At 37.6% G+C, this 19,628-nt stretch overlaps 2 protein-coding genes across 11 annotated transcripts; one reads left to right on the top strand and one right to left on the bottom strand.

Annotated features, from left to right (window-relative positions):
• Positions 1-1,669: 1,669 nt before the first annotated feature.
• Positions 1,670-16,200, top strand: LOC135581320 (uncharacterized). Of its 10 annotated transcripts, none has more exons than XM_065156077.1 (7): positions 1,670-2,124; positions 2,619-3,473; positions 6,133-6,218; positions 12,230-12,364; positions 13,876-14,532; positions 14,637-14,764; positions 15,649-16,200. In XM_065156077.1, the coding sequence occupies exons 1-5, from the start codon at positions 1,813-1,815 to the stop codon at positions 14,018-14,020; spliced, it is 1,533 nt and encodes a 510-aa protein (XP_065012149.1). In that variant the 5' UTR covers positions 1,670-1,812; the 3' UTR covers positions 14,021-14,532; positions 14,637-14,764; positions 15,649-16,200. The 10 variants fall into 10 exon arrangements, with proteins under 10 accessions (XP_065012149.1, XP_065012154.1, XP_065012155.1 ...); XM_065156082.1 differs by lacking the exons at positions 13,876-14,532; positions 14,637-14,764; positions 15,649-16,200 and adding exons at positions 7,594-7,961; positions 9,361-9,412; positions 9,488-9,582 and having other exon boundaries at positions 1,752-2,124; positions 12,230-12,365; XM_065156083.1 differs by lacking the exons at positions 13,876-14,532; positions 14,637-14,764; positions 15,649-16,200 and adding exons at positions 7,594-7,961; positions 9,361-9,412; positions 9,488-9,645 and having other exon boundaries at positions 1,752-2,124; positions 12,230-12,357.
• A 169-nt stretch (positions 16,201-16,369) lies between these two features.
• Positions 16,370-18,080, bottom strand: LOC135641066 (cytochrome P450 81Q32-like). Its single transcript, XM_065156075.1, has 2 exons — positions 17,129-18,080; positions 16,370-17,040 (listed from the first exon to the last, which is right to left on the bottom strand). The coding sequence occupies exons 1-2, from the start codon at positions 18,050-18,052 to the stop codon at positions 16,426-16,428; spliced, it is 1,539 nt and encodes a 512-aa protein (XP_065012147.1). The 5' UTR covers positions 18,053-18,080; the 3' UTR covers positions 16,370-16,425.
• Between the last annotated feature and the right edge of the window lie 1,548 nt (positions 18,081-19,628).

Below are 19,628 nucleotides of genomic sequence, written 5' to 3' on the forward strand. Positions count from 1 at the left end.
TCAAATACTTTGGAAGACCTATTGACTGATAGTTCACTAATCCGAAGTCCGTCGGTGCTAATAAAAAAGAGATTTTTTTCAATTGACACGAGTACCTTGCGTGCTTTAAGATTGACATTATAGATGTGACATCCGAGAAACAACTAATCCGTTGATTAAAAAAAAACCTACATGGCATCTCCAATGTAGCGCCTGGAGGATGACTTGTCATGTCGATGCGTCATATGATTCACCTACATGGCATCCTAAGCTAATTTGTTACACTTGAATCCAATTAAAATCTCAATCTGACGACAAATCCGAACCTCCGACCTGTCTCAGGGGTCAATTTTTCTACCCTAATCCAATTTAAGAAAAGGTACCCAACTCAGTTTAAGTGGATTTGATAGATCTGAATACCGGAAAAAAAATCCTAATCCACTACTAGTTTGAAAATGACACGGGTAATAACATATTACCCTAACTTTGATTCTTTTACTATCATTATTTTAAAAATCTATATTTAAATCTTCATAATTATAAAAATAAAATAATTTATCTTATTTTATCTAGTATTATCAATTGTATTAGCGAAAGACATAGAATACTATAATATTATGTTAACTCTCATTTAAGTATTTTGGTTAGCTTATATAAATTTGATTAGTGTATTGATAAGGGTAATAATTACGATAAGACTCACGTGACATCAGTTGCCCCAAGTGACGCGTCACGTCTTTATTAACCTGATGAGGCATTTGGTCAACATGGACCGAAACACCTATTATTGATAATTCATCATCGCTATTGCTTGAGCTATGCCACTCGATGTCTAGGTAAAAATCATAGCACGATGATAATGACTCTTGGGCACATAGAAAGGGAGTTGTTCAGGTCAAAGCTGACTGGTTGTCGGGGTTGAGGAGCTCATCCAGGGATTGGTTGAGAGCGTTGTACATTTGTGATTATTTGTTCTTTTTTTTTCTGTTTAATTCCTCGATTAGTCTCTTTAAGTTGATATGAAATAGTACATTAACAAAGCTTTTGACTTGTTCTTTGTTCAATTTTTCATTAATTTGTATTCATGTTCCTCATTCCTTACAGGTATATCAGTAATTCATCAATGAATTTTACCTTCAAAACTAACTCTCCTTCTTTAACGATCCGATTGTTTGATCTGGTTTGGATAGCTCTCTTTATATGGGTCCGCTATCGTCGATGAATGTAATTTCTACCGAGACATTGGATGTTACAACTTGAGGGGCAACAGTGATAAACTATTATTTATTTATCGAATGGGATGGGTGTCGATGGAAATCACCATCATCGGAGTTAATCTAACTAAAATGACTCCACCAACAATGACGGAATGGACCTCCGCTCTACTCTTTCTTCTATCATGCTCAAATGATCACTTTATAATTCACACAATGATTGTATCTTCCGTAAAATGTATTATATAAAATAAATAAATTATTTTACTTTTATAAGAATCTTAATATTGTTTTTTAAAATATAAAAATCATGATAGTCTAGATAATTTGTAATTAGTTTCATATAAGATATATACATAATTAATACTATTTGAGCTCGACCCAATTGCAATTGAGAAAAAGTTATCTAATTTTTATCTAAAATCAAATTGAAACTTGATCAAACGAGTCTGTTGCCCATTCATCTTTTGCGATGAGTCTCAAAGCTCTGGTGCCACGTAGTCGCTTATCACTACCAGCGGTTCAATTGCTGCCTTCAAATAACAGCGTACAAAAGACAAAATCCATCTCTCTCACACCTCTTCTCTTTCTTTACCTCGAGAGTTCCACTTGGGGATCCATGGCGTTCCGAGCGAGATATCTTCGCCGGCTTCGCCCTATCCATCCTGAAGCGATTGCCTCCATCACGGGCGGCGGCTGCGTCGGCCAAATGAGGCTCCAGTGCACCGCTCACCTGGGAGGCTCCGGCAAGTTCTCCGGTGGCAAAAGCGCGTACGAGGTGCTTGGGGTCTCGGAGTCCAGCTCCTTCCCGGAGATCAAGGCCTCGTTCCGCAAGCTTGCCAAGGAGACCCACCCTGACGTCGTTTCGTCGGCCTCGGCAGACGACGCCACCGCATCCCAGCGCTTCCTCCAGATCCTCGCCGCTTATGAAGTAATTCCCTTTTGTCGTGTCCTTGATCTTCACTTCTACTATCTTGTTGTCATTTAATTCGATGAGTTCGGCGTTGTTTGTTCGGATAATCTAGCATTAATGAGATGAAGGAATTTTAGGTCATATGATCTTTCGTATTATAGTAATAAGGAGAAAGTAATGAGGATATCAAGCACTTCGAGATGATTTGATGTTGAATTGCCCCTTAAGGGTATCCCTATGTATATATATATTCACTACCCGAAGTCCACTAGAGTGACGCGTAATTGAGTTTTGATGATACATCTGAACACGAAGGACAGATTGACACAATGATTTGTTGCCATCAATCATATCTAAAATCTATTTAATCATCCGTATGCGCTTAAACCTTACAATCTAAAGAATTTGATCGCAACTATACAACTAATTGATACTTGTTTGCAAGAAGGTTTCTGAACTTGTTTGCTGGAATTTGTAAGATGTGACTCCTATCCATTCACATGTTGTTGCAGATTCTTTCTGATTCTAATAAAAGAGCCCATTACGATAGCTATTTGCTTTCTCAGAGGGCAATATTGCGGAAGCAGTGTGGACTTGGTACAACTATCTACACTCACAACTCATCTCTAATCATGTCAAAGCAAAGTGATGTAGTTGAATGGCTAAAATGGTATAGACTTTCTGTCAATGATATCGTTATGGAGAGGAGAGTTGCGATGGGCTCTGGTTATTTTGACAAACTTGAGAATGAGCTTTACTCAGCAATCCGCATGGCATATTATGGGCCAGTCGTTGAGTCTATGGATCTTCTTCCCGACTCTTTTGAAGCTGAAGAGAGGTCTGCATATGAAACTTCAGAGGTATTGCACCTAGTTTCAGGACGTGATCTGTTTGGGATTGTTAATTTGGTGGACAGGACTCCTGAGCTATCTCATATGTGCCCTGAAAAGTTAACTACTTTTGATTTCAACGTTCATGGAGTTCCTGAACATGTTTGGCAGCCTATGGTTAAAGGGAACTGTGTTCATCCAAGGATTGTAGATGTTTGTGAGAAGGAAATGGGACAAGACACTAATTTTGAATCAGATTCTTACAAAGATCTTGAACTCCGTATTCTTGGGAGAGTAGTTGCAATGGCAACCAGGAGTCCTAGGTGCAAATGTCTTGGCTTGCCAATGGATGATTTGGAAGACCATATACATGTTTTTCTTACCACAGATGGAGCCCAAAATTCAGTTACACCTGGTTCAAGAAATCCACTGGGAACCATAACAGGACTAGGGACAAGTGCTGAAGAAAGATCTTGCTTTGTTTATGACAGAGCTGGTGTTAAAACCCATGTGATTATGAAGCATAGAACATTGCTGGTTTGTATGTTTGTTTTCCTATTACATGTATTAGCTAATTCTTCTTGGTCTCTTTTTTTCAAGGTTTTTCATTTCTTATTGGATTAATTTATGGCCTTCACTTTTTTATTAGTATCTTATACAAATCTGATTTACCTTGACTTTCTTAATGTAGCATCATCTTCCTTAATTTATATTCTGTAAACATGGATGCAAACATGATAGGATAGAGACATGTCTACATGACAACCCTTATGGATCTAAGATACAACGTGACATGGACATTGCAATTAATATGTAGATATTTATCATATATTACCTTTTTTTATAAATTCCACTGGGTGAAAACAGATTGGATATAGATTAAATAGTGGAAAAATAACATATGCATTTTTCTATAATTCACTAATACAACCTTGATCTAGATACAAAATTTTGTACTTATGTTTGTATAAGATGGATATGACTACAAGCCCAATATATGATGACTATATGCTTAAGTCAAATTTTATGAGCATATAAATATAAATATTATTCAATGCAAGATCGGCTAGGGACAATACGACCAGGATTGGCAAATTAGTCAAATCAGATCAATAGGATCAGATATGTTTGGAATAATGAATAAAAATAAAATTTTAAAGAATATTAAGATAGCAAACTGTTAAAAATAACTTATAAAGATTGTATGTAAGAATATTACTTATACCCTTATCTCTTATGAAGTATCTTTCTAAAAAAGGCATGAAATTTAAATATAAAAAGTATAAAATAAGCAACAAAAACAATTATGATTCATGAAAATAGTTTATATATATTTATTCGAGAATAGTTATTAATCATTTATAGTAATTAAGCAGTGTACATATGTCATATACAATATGCACTCTTCGATATATGTCTTTAAAGATGGCAGTGGATCTCAATGCACCTTTAATGCTTCTCCAATCATCATGTGGTTGACAAATTATGCAATGCAAGGACATAAATGAATATTTTATTCAAAAAGAGTGCTTGTGACATTTGGAATTAATTACAGATCCCATGTCATTTCTCTTCAGGCGGTACATATCGATCCACTAGCAGACCGTTACGCGGACCGCCTGCTACCGGGTGGTATCATCGATTGGAGTTGTTTCTGCCTCGTTACCACCCGAAATCGATCAGTGACAGTCGATTTCGACCATCGCCACCTGCTATCGGGTAGTATTAGCCGAGGGAAAAGAAAGAAAGAAAAAAAGAGGGACAAGAAAAGGGAGAACCTGGAGATCCGACGCTGCTCTCCCTCGACGATCCCAATCCGTCGCCGCCCTCTCTCGCTAGACGCCGCAGATGAGATGTCGTCTCCTCCTCGTCTGAGGCTACAAGGCCTCAACGTTGTTGGCGATTTCTCATCCGCGCAAGGAGAAGAAGCCTCGGCGATGTCGTGGGGAGAAGAAATCGAGCATCGTCGAGGCGACGTTTCTTCTACCCGCGTAGGCGACGTCACCTCATCACTCTTTTTTGCGTGGGGAGAAGGAAATTGAGCGTCGTCGAGGTGACGTTTCTTCTCCCTACGCGGGCAGAAGAAACGAGGTGACGTCGCCTCGTCGCCCTTTTTTGCATGGGGAGAAGGAAACCTCGATTTCTTCTCCCCACGTCGCCTTTTTTTTCACTTATATATATGTACTGAGCAGTACACCAGAATGTACCACTCGGTATACTCGTACCGTATCGTACTGAGCTGAGCTCGATACTCTGGTACGGTACGAAATTATGAACCTTGTATAAAAGTATTTAGAACACACTTAGATACACACACATACATGAGGCTGACTCTTGTTACAACAGTGTGGTTGCTCATCTACAATCAGGGTGACTAGGGTTCGAATTCTGAAAATAATTTCCCTACTTGTTGGGGTAAGATTGCTTACATTGTCGCCCTCAAAACATGTATTAGTGGCAGTCTAGTGCAATCTGTTCACTGTATATGTATATACAATGCTAACAAGTAAAAGTGAAGCCTTATGTTGATGATTTTAGTGTCTAACTTATATACTATATATTAATATAAATAAATTTAGATGATTCGTGGGCCCTGATATGTTTGAAGTACAAGACACATAGCATTCCTGTCTAACATGGACATGACATGGATATTGCAAGCATTTTAAGTGTTTATGCTTTATAGATTATAACTACTGTACTTCTGTTGATTTGTACAGTGCCTATTTTCATTTTTTTGGATTTAACTATGCTTGATTTAAAATTGGTTTCCGTTTTGTTTCATTTTTTTGGGGGTCTGTAATCGGATGTTCAACCATTTTTTCCAGAAAAAATATTGTTTTTGTGCATTTATTCTGCATTCACCCTAAACTTCCTACTATATCCTGCTAAACAGATATCATTCATTTTCTTGATTTTGTAGGTGAAGCCTGCCTTCTCATTACTTTGTTATTCCACACCTATTGAAGTCATATAGGAAGATAGACTTTGAAAATACATATAAGAAATAAAATTAAAGCACAAACACACAGTAGAATAAATTGTGTTTCACCTGGTAAGATAAAGGAGCTAAATTCACAATCTGGATTTTCTATAGTTTCCAGGAACAAATTAGTTCTTGTTCATGTTATGTCTTCATTTATCCAATTGTTTTACTTTGTACTTCCATACATTGAAGTTGCATTTTCACTGCTAGGTTAAACACATGCACTGGTACCAAGTACATGATGAAGCTTCAGCTTGTGAGTGCCGATGTAGTAGAGCTCGCTTACCACCTAGCAAGTAAGTTTTATCCCTTTCATTTTGTCCTCTTCTTACCCAAAATTCATGAGATATTGTACCAAGTGCATCAATTGTTTTCAAATATTATGACACAACATTCTCATTACTTTGAGGAACTTTCAAACATAGTTTGTACCAAGGTAGGCAATACCGAATGATATCGTCCGGTACGGGTGGTACATATCGGTCCGACGGCATACCGGTACGCGGACCGCCCGCTACCTGGCGGAACGAAAAATAATAATAATATAATGTATATATTTATTTATATTTATATATAAATATTTTAGAAAAGGGTGACGTTCGGCGACATCGCCGAGGCAATGTGACATCGCCTTTTTCGGATTATATATATATATATATATATATATATATATATATATATATAAACGAGGCGACGTCGCCCCGCGTGGGGAAGGAAAAGGTGATGTCGCCGAGGCGATGCAACGTCGCCTTTTAATTATATATATATATATATATATATATATATACCGAACGGTATATCGCTCGGTATACAGTTTCGTACCGTACCGAGCGAACGTCGAAACTCTGGTACAGTACGAAATTGCAGACCTTGGTTTGTACATCACTGTGGTAAAAGGATACAAAGATGTGCAAAAATAAAACCTAACAATTAATAGTACGTGCTTAAGGATTAAACTTGTTTGTTGAATATCTTTTTCTCAAGGAGTCATTTGATGACCTTTTGGTGAAACCCTTGGACTGCAGCACGAAAATGGTGTTTTTTCTTGTTTGGACATTGGTTACTAAGTTCTACGTAAACTAAACTGGAGTCTTGCTGATAGCCTGCATGCTGGTTTTCTGGATATTGAAGTTATATAATTATCATGCTCAAATTGTTCAGATTGAACAGAAGCATAGACTAGGAATGTTTTCTTTATACCGGGTGTCACATGATTTATCAAGGTTTTGTTGATAGCCTTTATGCATTGTTTAACTTATGGGAAACAACTCTTATGGCTAATCTCATTTTAGTTTCTTTCTTTATAGTTCTGTAGTATGTATTGTTGGCATAGTTATTTAACTGGCTGACCTGTGCTCTGCTGGTCAAGATGGATAATGGATAGAAAGCTTTATTCTGTGGAATATTCCTCTAAAGGTAGCTTCATGAGTGAGTCTGTTGCTGCCCCTACATTTCCTGCCTGGATATCCATTAACATACCTGTCATGACTTTATTGAATTGTTCCTAATTTTAAAAGAGGATTGTTGGAGTACTTATTTGAAAGTTTCAGATAAACACGAAAAGGATAACCTCAATTATATCATACAGCTGAAGATAATCTTTAAGATATAATACGCCTTTCTTGTTGGTAAAATTTACTGTACTTATTGCTAGCTTCTCTTTCTCATTAGGTTCATGAAAGTTCCAAGAGTTGAAAATCTCAGTCTTGTGTTTATATTGGTTGGTGGCTGGACCAGTATGGTACTGTGTGGGCCATAGTACCAATACTCGACGTGTGGGTACCGCCGGACCAAAGAGAGGGGGAGGAGTTGTAGGAGAAGAGGATGATTGACAGTGGTGGACGAGGAAAGGAAGACTGGCAGAGGAAGAGGAGGTATGAGAAGGGGAAGAAGATGAGACATACTGGCAGGAGGAAACAATGGCCTAGATTGCAGGGAGGAGATGGCAATGATGTGGAGGTGCACGGGGAGCAATGTCAGCAACACAACATGGAAAATGAGGCAGCAACAGTGAAGAGGAGAGGGAGAGAACAGGACAGGTAAGAGAGTGCATGAGAACAAAAGAGAGAGGTGAGGACTAGGGAATTAAAAAATGCAGCTGTTAATAATAACTTAAAAATACTTCTAAGAAACATAAATGGTATTTTATTTTCTTTATGTTTTTAATTTTCAGAAATTTCATTTGGTGATCATCTCTTAAAACTTGTAGAAGAAATATAAAAAAATGTTTTGTATCCTCAAAACTTCCTATGTATCAATTGATTTTATGAAATAAATTATTGATCAAAGATTGTTCAGTTAGAAAAAAATTTGAACAATTTTGCTGCTCCTTCAGTATGGTTGGTGTATATCCACTCTAAATAATTTTTGTTACTATATCCAATAGAGCAGGCATTTAAGAAACCAACAAAGCATATTAATCTTAGGGATCAGTGTGTTCTTAATATTAAGGTGGCAGTTGCATCTCAAGTTTAGAAATTTAGATGTAGGAGCATATTACTCAATATATTTGGAAGTCTGCAACTGTTTTTCAAAAATAGGGAACAAAATTATTTTCCAATTATGTTTATTCATGTATTTCTTAGTTGTAGAAAAAAAAATATTAGTGATGCCAAATGCAAACTTTACTATTACTTTTTTCCTAATATATAGGAATTTGTAAATGTTGTGATGACCTCTACTCACTCATTAACCAGACATTGCATTAGAGGATGTCTTCTATTCTGAAAAACCTGGGCAGTCTGAACTACTTGACAATAAACATTTATCCAGTTTTTTTATTCATTATCAGCATAAAGAACTTATAGTTGACTTAATTATTCCATTCTAGTTGTTAGCTTGCCTGGTGAATGGCTATATTGCTTAAAATGAAAACCTTTCTGGCTCCCAAGTATTTTTTTTGGTGCCTTATTCAGTCTTCTTTCAATACCTCTTTGATGCAGTCGAAGTTTGAGTTAAAGTCTAGTTCAAGTCAAATTAGTATTTATTTAAGTCTTTTAAAAATCAAGTGTAGGCTTCTATTATTTGTTTATCCTGAGTATTATTGTCCTTTATTTTATAAGTTTCTTTAGGGCCAACTTTAACTAAGCGCAGCTTTGTATTGATCATGTTATTTTTGTTAGGGGTTGGGTCCTTTTTGTATATGTTTTGGAATGCATTTGGGCCATGTTTGAGTTAGATATGAATTGGCAATTGGTCTAGGTCCGGTCAGGCTTGCTTTTATTGGGTTTTTGAATCCTATTGAAATAGCTTACTTTGATGATATCATTCAAGCACATCAGTGTGTTGTAATTACATTATAGATTTTGGTTTTTATCTGTTATATTGAGTCTTGTTTTTCAGATGGAATAAGTAGTGATTCTTTTTAAAAAATGGGCAGATATTATGGCTTTAAAACATTAACGGGTGTTTGGATCTTATAACTAGAACTACCTGCAGGTTGTGTAACTGTGTTGGAGGCAAAAACAAATGTTGCAAGTAGCAGTCGTAGGTGCAGATCTTTCTTAGCTTATATGTATAATTATTAATTGAAGCTGCAACTGAAGTAGGAATATGACTGTTCTAGGAGGGTCCAAGAAAAGAAGCGGGTGCTTTGTGGGCTAAGGTAGAGGAAGAGAGGGAGACAGGTTGTCAAGAGGCAACACATGAGAGGGCAGAAGGGTATTCAAACCTAATTTTGATTTACAATACATCCTGCAAATGCAACATGCAATATTTCAAATTGTGAGTTCATTTCAGCACTTAGGGTTCATTTCATGGACAATCAAGCATCCCATATTTGTTTTCTAATTTGTGTCATATTTGGACTGTAGCAGAAGTTCCAATCTGGATTGTATCAGACAGTATGGACCTATATTTAATTGGTCTTATCAAGTACCAATATTGAAACATATAGCTTGATACTAGTACAAGAAGATTCATTTTTATTATTTTATTTAATGATATCAAATGGCATAGATTGGCATGTCTTCCATAAATAGGTACCATACCGATTGGCAGGTTAAAAAAACTGGTGTCGGTCTAAGTTTTAAATCCTTGGTTTTTAGTACAACATATTACATGGGTATCGCATCGGTAGGTTATTGAAACTATTATGAACCAAAATTAAAGTATTTGTACTGTAGTATTGATTGAATAACATTGGATTTAAAAGAAAGTTATAGTATCTATTGAATAATTAGATTGGGTTAAACAAGGAAAGATGTGTTTCTTCTCTGTTAGGAAAAAAGTTATGTAATATTTTTTCATCTTATTGAGTCTTATAAAGGAAAGATCTTGTAGTCTTCATTTGTTGAATTAGTGGTTATGTTGAGATGGAGAGTTATAATTATAATTTTATAAATGAAAATATTGTGTATTGCCATTGGCTGGTTAGCTTTTGAGTTATTCTTTTTTTTTCTTGAGTGTTTCTTTTAGCTTTGAATCCCCATATTCCACTTCATGCTCTTTAACTCCCTGTGACTTTCTTTCCATAGAAGAATATCAGCATTATGAGCCCCCAAATTGACTCGTTTATGAAGATGGCCCCTTAGCTATATCTCTGTGAGATATGGGTTCCAGAGTCCAGTGATGATTACAAACTTCTGGTAGATCCACAAAAATATAAAGAAACCCCCAAACGATTAATCTACTATGATTAACTATCCCTAAATACATAGTTACTATTAGAGTTCGGTAGAAAACAATGTGGGTATATTTTTCTATTGATGTTTGTTATATAGTGTGCTTATGGACGTTAAAATTCTTGAGGTATAAATTTTGACTGTAACAAAACTAGTTGATTAGTTCTGTGTGTAGACTGAGTTATGTGCTAGGTTGAGTCGAATCCAATTTGGAACTTGAACCTAGTAAAATCATGTGAGAAGGACAACCTGAAGGCTTCAGTATTTGTGAAGAGAGTTGGTGAAAATTAAAAAATTAAGGACAAATTAGAGGGGGACAATTTGATGAAACATGCTCGTTTTGCCGAAATTTCAATTCAAACAATGAAAGAACAAGAAGTACAAATTCAAACACAGCAGTTTGAGGGAGAAAGACATATCGTAGTGCTTGACCAACTTGACTTGGTTTGAGGTTGATTTGCTAATCTCAATGTTATGAAGCTCCAACAATTTTAAGTTCTCAAATAATTAGGGTTTGATAGATTGTGTATGGTCAATGGGAAGTTTTGGACAATAGAGAGTTTACATGTAAGGGATTTGCAATGTGGAATTTAGGTACTAGAATATTGGAAAAGAGAGAAGAAGAAGATAAGAAATAGATAATTTCTTGGACTCCTCTAGTCCTTTGAACTCACTTCGAGGATAGAGCTGTGGCTTCACACTACCCACAATGTTATATTGTGAGATAAAACCTCATATTCATTAATTGATATCTTAATTTCAATCCCTTGCCTCTTGTTTTGGACCCCCAAGTACAAGAGAAGAGAAAAAAAAGGAGAAATAAAGAAAAATACAATCATATTAATTCGGGCAAATTATATATTATCCCTTGTAATTAGCTATCTTTTTACATCTTGGTTCCTATATTTTCAAAAGTTACATTGAGATATCTATTCTTACAAAAGTGAAACATTTAACCTCGTGCTTCAACAAAACCCCTCTCTCTTTCTTAATTTTTAATCATGTGAAATTATCTTTTTAACCTTGTATGGAAATCTCAATGTTTCACTTTGTATGAGGATCCCAATATAACTTTTTAAAAGTATAGGGATCGAGATACTAAAAGTAGCTAATTACAAGGGGTAATATGTAATTAGTCCCATTAATTCAAATTAATACTCTTTCATTTAGGGAGATAAATTTTAAATTTTGTCTCAGCTAATTTTTTCCCTTTTTTCAAAAAGATACCTGATCGATAGATTTCACATTTCTATTATGTAGAAACTTCCTTGTAGAGGTGAAATGTTCAATCAAGATTTATATTTTTCAACCAAACAAAATTTTGATTTCTTCCATCTTTTTTCTTAATTGTATACATTTTCTTTTCCTTGGGCAATCTAGAAATCTAAAGTTAAAACATGGGAGATGTTGCATGTATATCAAAATTATTCTATCTAAAATATTAAAGCTATTCTAATCTAAAGGAGTAAAATGGCTCGAAATGAAAAGAAAAAACTTGTTTGTCTAAATTGAATATATGCCAATGTAACCTGAATCCCAATTTATTACCAATCCTAAGTGTATTATTACTTTTTCTATCACCATGCTACTGTATTATTACTTTTAATGATTGTATCATATAGATTTTTTGTACTCCTGTGTCCATGATCTCCTAGTTTCAGATTTTACACATGTTTGCATTTCAGATATTGGCTGTTTGAACCTCGTTGCTGTCTGCATGACGTTGGTGGCTGGTATATTGAAACATTTGGGCGGGACAAGAAAGGAAAGACTGTCCCATCTCAAAGACAGTGGGATGGTATGATTGAACAGTCTGAAAAGTAAGATTATGAGCTGCAATTACATGCTTCTATCTTATATCTATATCTACTCATTTTTGTCCTAAATTGTGGAGCAGCAACTTAAATGCTTAATATCATCTTTTTGTTCATCTTGTACAACATGATACAAAAGGTGTGCTTCATGCTGCTTTTGTCATATCAAGAACTCATCTTATGTCATTTCTTACACATATCAAATGCACTTTATTACATTTTGGCATCTGCAATTTTGCTAATGGAAGAGAAATGATTACTGGCTGTAGTGTTCAAGCTGACACATTTGATGGAAGCAGACAATTCTTCGTTGTTTGTTTCCTAGTTTAACACTTAATGTAACATGTATTCTTATCGATGTGACCTCAGTATAATATAAAAAGTATCAAACTTCAGTATAATAATTGGAAACGGCCAACACTCTCAACTATTGGGTGAACTGTACTGTGGGCAACCACCACCTAATTTCTTGCAAAGTCATTGTTGCCGAAGTTTATAGTAACACATCAGCTTTCCTTGTTTTCCAATTCCAATTACATTAGTCATCTTTCAATGGGTATCACCATATATATTTTTTGTTAACTTAGGCCTCTTCAAGTTTTTGAGTGCCTTGATTTTAATATTTAGAGGAACTTATTGTGTTTGTGTTAGTTCTTAGGAAAAGCATAAATTATGTGGCTTTATGTTATCTCTTGTTGCTTCCATTTACAAATTCTTTAATGGAACTTCTAATTGTAAGATTCTCACCTTCTACTAAATATATGTGAATAATTTAGGAACTAAGGCATGGATTATGAAACGCCCTACCATGATGCTTGTTGTTTTACCCATGGACTGACTTATTGCCCCATTCGGTATGAAGCAGGCAGTACATACTGGTCCAAAAGCTAGCCAAGAGGTTTACCAGCCCATTTCAATTGGTACACAAGAAACATGAGGTGTACTGGTCATGTATCGCTTGATATTATCGAAATTCAGTGGTAGTTACCAATCGGCATCAATTGGTGATGTTAGTGTTTTCAACATCACCAATCGCCAACAAGAAATTTAGATCATGTTAGTGTTTTCAACTCTATTGCTTGTCTTCAAGTGGTTGTCATTTTTCATCGTTTGAAATATCTTGCTCAACAAAAACTCCTCCCTTCCCCTTTGCTCCTCGTATTCTCCTTGCTGCATTCTCTCTCAATGCATATGTACATGTGTTTGAATGTGTGATCTGCAAATGTATGCCATACATGAACGTAATGCATATATATTAATTCATATGCATCTGACACAAGCAGATGAAAAAGAAAAAACTTGTTATTCCATTACGATCTTTTGATTACGAATAGGACTAATAGTTCTTTTGTTTATTGCACACAAAAGAGTTTTTTTAATTATAGATATAATTAAGGCCTTCTGGTTGAATTCCCTCTGAAATCTTTTTGAATGCCATATATTTTTGATAAATGAAGGTTATCTAGAACCTTATCACAAACTATGGTCTTATTCTTCTTGAAATATATCATCTGCAGGAGACTACATCCTGCTGTATATTTTCTGGCTCTGGCATATAGAACATTAGACCTTGAACATGCAAAAAGGAGCAGGTGGAGCATTACGAATTTTGTGGTACCTTATATTTTTAGCATTACTCGCTGGTGGCAGAAACTCATGTAGTAGGATTCACTTTGGACCTTCAGAAAGAAGCTACTTTATTTATCAGCAGAATTATGCCAGGGGGTACATCAAAGACATGAATTACTATGAAAAAGAGAGATCAATCACTTATTGAGAATTTGAGATACTTATATCATGGTTGGTTTACATTTTGGAAGGACAAATCTTCATCTCATTGTCAACTTTATCATAATCTGATATCTATGATCCACTACTTATCGCGATGAAGCTAGCAACAATTGCAAAAGGGCATCTGATATTGGACAGATTCAGCTCCAGTATATTTTTGTCATCCATTGATAGTGGCTTTTAGGTATCCTGAAAGATCAGAGAAATATAAATTTTCTGAAGAAATCTTGATATTCTTGCCTGCTTTTATTCCATAAAAAAAAATCTATGTTCCAATTATTTTTACAGCTATCATCTTATTTTTCTAAATGGTAGAGGGAAGTAAGACCCATCATATGTGCTGAGAATTTTTCCTACAGATTTGTTTTGTGCAGCGTCAGAAGGTTTGAGCATGCCTTTAGAACTCTCGGATTACTAATAGACTAGGAATCAGGAAAGAATTGCTTAGTTATGATGATAATGTGGTTTTTTTGCTTCACATGTGCAGGGACTCTTAAAAGGCTGCCTGTTTTTTCTGTGCAAACTGTTCCATGTTCTAGAGGAATCTTTGTAGAACAAATGCAGGGTCACTTTAGGTTAAGATGCTTAACAAGGTGCCAAGTACCACAATGGCAGGTACGTATTTTTAGTTTTAAAAATCCAATTAAAGTTCTTTTTATTATGGTCTTTGTCTTGATTACTGATTTGTTCATCCAGCAAAAAAATTTTCACCAATTATTTTATCTTTTGTGGGAGTCTGATGATTATTAATTTTCCACATCTGATTTAATTACAAACTGCATAAATATTATTAATGTTTCTTTCAAATGAAATTTAGGAGAAGATTTTTAGCTGCCATTAGATTGGCATCACTGTCTTCATGTTGGTGAGATCCTTTCAAGCTTTCTATCTAGCAGCTCCTTTTTACATTGGTCTTTTTAGACACATCATAAATAGCAATAGGTTGGTATATTTATCTAGGTTGCTTTATGGTGATGATATGCATAACAATTTGCCAATTGATATTCATGCTTTCAGTGAGGAATTAGGAAAATCTGGGTTGAAAATTTCCTTTATCTTGCACTGGACTATGTGATAAAGTATTTTCACTACTCAAACACAAGTTGCATGCCTTTTTGTGGAACTTCATTGAGGTAATACTCAGAAAAACTGTATTATAATCCAAGATTAAAGTAAGTTACACTAGCTTAAATATTTTCCACTCATTTTACAACTGCTCATTGTCTTGGTCATGAGATCGTATCTGAATTCAAAGTGGCTGTTTTCTGACACCTAACTGTTCAACATAATTTACAACTCATTCATCCGACTGCTAGTTAGTAGCTGCAACTCACCACAGAATTTCATGAGATCATGGAGAATTCCAAAGTATAATCCCCGAGGTTGAGCAAAAATGTGTTTTGAACCTAATTATTTCAACTTTGTTAATACAAAGTGAATGTCGAGATATTCTGAATTAGATGTATATGCTTCTAAATTCAATAATCTTTCCTCACCAGTGTTGTCAAGGGGGCGATGAGGAGCTTGCTTGGGTCCTGAAGTGAGGTGAAGCCTGAGCATCTTAAGGGGTCTCAGGCGAGGCACTTCAATTCTGCATTGGACCTCCTAGGCGGAGGGACAAGTGAGCGTCTCAATTGAGGGGTGCTGGGCAGCAGCCCAGCCTCTGCCTAGGCTGTCGGCTCGAATGCCACCTGGTAACTGACTCAATTATTTAGGTATCTAACATTCTCTTGCCTTCCACAACCAGTTGCCTTTTCTATCCTCTTCTGTCGTTGCTACGCCCACGATATATCCTTGCTGCTGCCTTGTCTTCTCTCTCTTTACCCCCCTCTTTGTCTCCTCTCGGAGACTCTATGTCGGCTATCACGAAAGATAATTCAGGAGATGAATGCTATTGTGTCAAATTGCAGAAGATGATGGTCTTTCATAATAGTTTTGGCATGGGGTGATGTTGATGATGTGTGGTGGACCTGTGTGATTATTGAAGCCACTGGATTGTTATCAGCTTTATTTCTTTTGTTTTATTATTTATTTATGAATTATTTTGATTATTACTTTGTTGATTGAGCGCTCTATTGATGGCTAGACAGATTTTTTTTAATGTTTGCGTATCATTACATTCGAAACTCATGTTCGATTGAGCGCTCTATCATTACAGGCGGAGGGTTGTCTTGTCTCATGCATGCTGCTTTCTCTTCTTTAGCAACTGTGATTCAACCCTGGGATCAAGTGCCAAGCTAGTATTTATCCTGCGACTTTGATGACACACAGCTGACCTAAATCTCCGAGAGGAGATGAGCCAAGGTTTGGCGCGGACGGCACGTCGCTTCAAGAGCGACAGCTTTGGGCAGTGTGAGGCCCGAACCTTCGGCCATGTCCACCTCCTTGTCACCGACTCTGCCCCACTCGAAGCACTGGATCAACGTTCCCAGCGCCAGCCCCATCATTCTCGCCGCCAGCCCTTCCCCGGGGCACTTCCTCCTTCCCATGCCGAACGGCGCCATCCACTTCCCTTCTCCCTTCCCACCCTCGAACCTCTCCGGCATGAACCTCGCCGGTTCGTCCCACGTCTTGGGGTCCCGGTGCATCGCATACGCGTTCACCAACAGGATCGTGCCCCGCGGGACGTGGAAGCCGCCGACGACGCACTCGTCGGACGACTCGTGCGGCACCAGGAGAGGGCCTGCGGGGTACATCCGGAGCGTCTCGGCGACGACGCAGTGGAGATAGGGAAGGTTAGGCAGGTCGGACTCGTCGAGCAAGCGCCCGTTGCCAACGCGTGCGTCAATCTCGGCTCGCGTTTTGTCCATCGCACTTGGATGGTTGAGCAGAAGCGACAACGCCCATTCGATTGTACTGGCCGTCGAATCCGTTCCGGCTGATAATAAGATCTTCGGAGAACATTGAAACGGGAAGAATCAGCATCACACCATCATCAAATAGACAAAGCAGCAGCTCAGATTTAGAAGAAGAACTCACTGAAATAAGTGATTTGATGATCTGATCTGAATAGTTCTCAGGATCTGTCTTCTGCAACGAGAGGAGATCACTTATCGTCGTCTTCTCCTCTTTAGCCTCAGTGGTTTGACTCTCGTCGCCGCCCTTGGTCCTCAGCTCATCGATTAGTTGCTGCAGGAACTCGTCCCTCACCCTGTGCAGCCTCATCAACTTTCGCCTTACTCCACCGTAATCGACCCACCTCAGCAGCGGAATGAAGTCAACGACGTTGGACGCGCCGCTCAACGCGAATATTTCCTCCACCGTGACCATAAACCTCTTCGACTCTTCCGACACCACTCCCTCCTCCCCGGAGTACCTCTTCCCCGCGATCGTCCGCATCAGGACGTTCATCGCAAGCTGGAACAACCTCGTCTTGAGCTCCACCTTGGCCAACCCATCGGCTGCGGCGTCGCACGCCCGAAGCAGTTCCCGGGCCATGGAGCGCACCTCGTGGGCGCCAGCGTCGGACGAGGACCGGAGGCGGTGGGAGGAGAGGACCTCGACGGTGGCGACGCGGCGGAAGTGACGCCAGTAGGGGCCATAGTTGGCGAAGTCGAGGGTGGTGTTGTTTTTGTACAAAAGGTATTTCCTAGAGGGGAGGATGGGGCGGTTGGCGAAGGTGATGTCGTGGGTCGTGAAGCACTCGTCGGCGGCGGCTGGGGAGGCGACGACGAGGACGGGACGGCCGCCGAAGCGGAGGAGCAGGACAGGGCCGTGCAGGGCGGTGAGGCGGGCAAGGCAGCGGTGCAGGGGCTTCCTGCAGAGATGCAGGTGGCCTATGAAGGGGAGGGAAGGAGGGCTTGGCGGTAAATTCTTCTTCGTGTTGTTCTTCTTGGCGGAGAAAAGGAGATAGAGCAAGAGGATTAGCACAAGGAAGAGGGTGAAGGAGAAGGATGCTTCCATGGTAAGCAGCAGGATGTGTGTGTGTGTGTGTGTGTGCGGATAGAGGGAAGGGATATAGGTGCCGTTAACACGGCTGGCAACCACAGGGCTAATTAGATGTTAGATCATCATAGCATTTCAGTCTTTGGATTCAAAAAAATTTATATTTATCTTTTTATTATTATGAAAGTGAGGCACCATCAACTTTACTTATAGGAGATTATAATATTATTAATTTTAATAATTTTAAAATAATTATTTTAGAGAATATCGATTTTATCAATGATAGTATCACCTCTAGTTATTCTATTTCCATCATCTTAAAAAGTTTATTGATCTCGCAAATCACAATGGTGTTCAATATGATCGCTCGGTGATGGGACGATACTAAAGAAGGAAAGCTGATGAAGACGGGTATTAACTTATCTATATAATTGATGAAAATAAGATAATATGCATGTACCAACAAAGGAGGTAGATGAAGATATTATCGGAGGAAAGCGATGTAATAAAATCAATATCTGATTCATAAAATAGATAATTCTATACCTGTTGCCTGATTTGATAAGAATAAATAAAATTAAATATTTTATTTTGATAATTATAACAATATTAGTATAAATTTTTAAATCTAAAAAACAAAACACTAAGAGGATAACTACGAGGGGACAATATAACATGAGCTAAGAAACAAATTTTCTTCAATCAACTTCGCATCTCGTCGGACGGGGAGAGTTTTTTTATTTGTCGGAGGGAGGTTCCCATGATTCGTGAGGCGAAGGATAAAGTAGGAGGGACATCAAGAGAGAGAATACTTTATGACACGATTGGTGTCGCTTCTCCCAATACTTTATTCCTTCTCTCTCTCTTTTCTTATATGCCCATATTGCCCCCAATCTAACAAAGCTCCAACACTTAAATGATGGTACATATAAACTGTTTCCACTTGAATTTGCTATCATCAAGATTAAAAATGGAGATTCTTATGAGCTATTTCAGTTTGAACTTAGAAGATATATTAGAGCATTTGAATCTTTGGCTCTTATTAATGATCACAATCCTAGTATTCTTTCGATTATAAAAGATATTTTATTTGAAGCACATCATGGATATTTCATGATATATCTTTAAAAAGATACATGGTTACTAAAGTGCATAATAGAAAAGCAACATAGTTGTTTTGGTTTATTAATTAAACAAAAGAATAAGAGATCATAAGTTAACATTGGTTATGTCGATCGATAAGTTATTTTGGGTTGCTATTTTAGACCATCATATTAGAAGTTTTCACTAATTTTACTATAATTGTCTTGAAGTAATTCGTTATATACGGTTGAGGGAAAAATCAACAGTTTTGACCCTTCTTCTTTGTCTTGCCAAGTTAATCATCGACAATGATTGCTGGTGAGGATAGTAATTATGATAAGACTGGGCTGACGTCAGATGACGCCTCACCTGATCAATGCAGACCGGAACGTCGACCGATGCGCATTAACATCCTGCCAAAGCTCAATTCCTCACGCCACGCCAACACAAAGTGAGATGCTACCAGCCTGCCCCCTGCAAGCGGGCAGCTCAGGAAGCAGTATGCTTCCCT

Source organism: Musa acuminata, chromosome BXJ3-6 (genome assembly GCF_036884655.1).
Source record: "Musa acuminata AAA Group cultivar baxijiao chromosome BXJ3-6, Cavendish_Baxijiao_AAA, whole genome shotgun sequence".
Taxonomy (NCBI): Eukaryota; Viridiplantae; Streptophyta; class Magnoliopsida; order Zingiberales; family Musaceae; genus Musa; species Musa acuminata.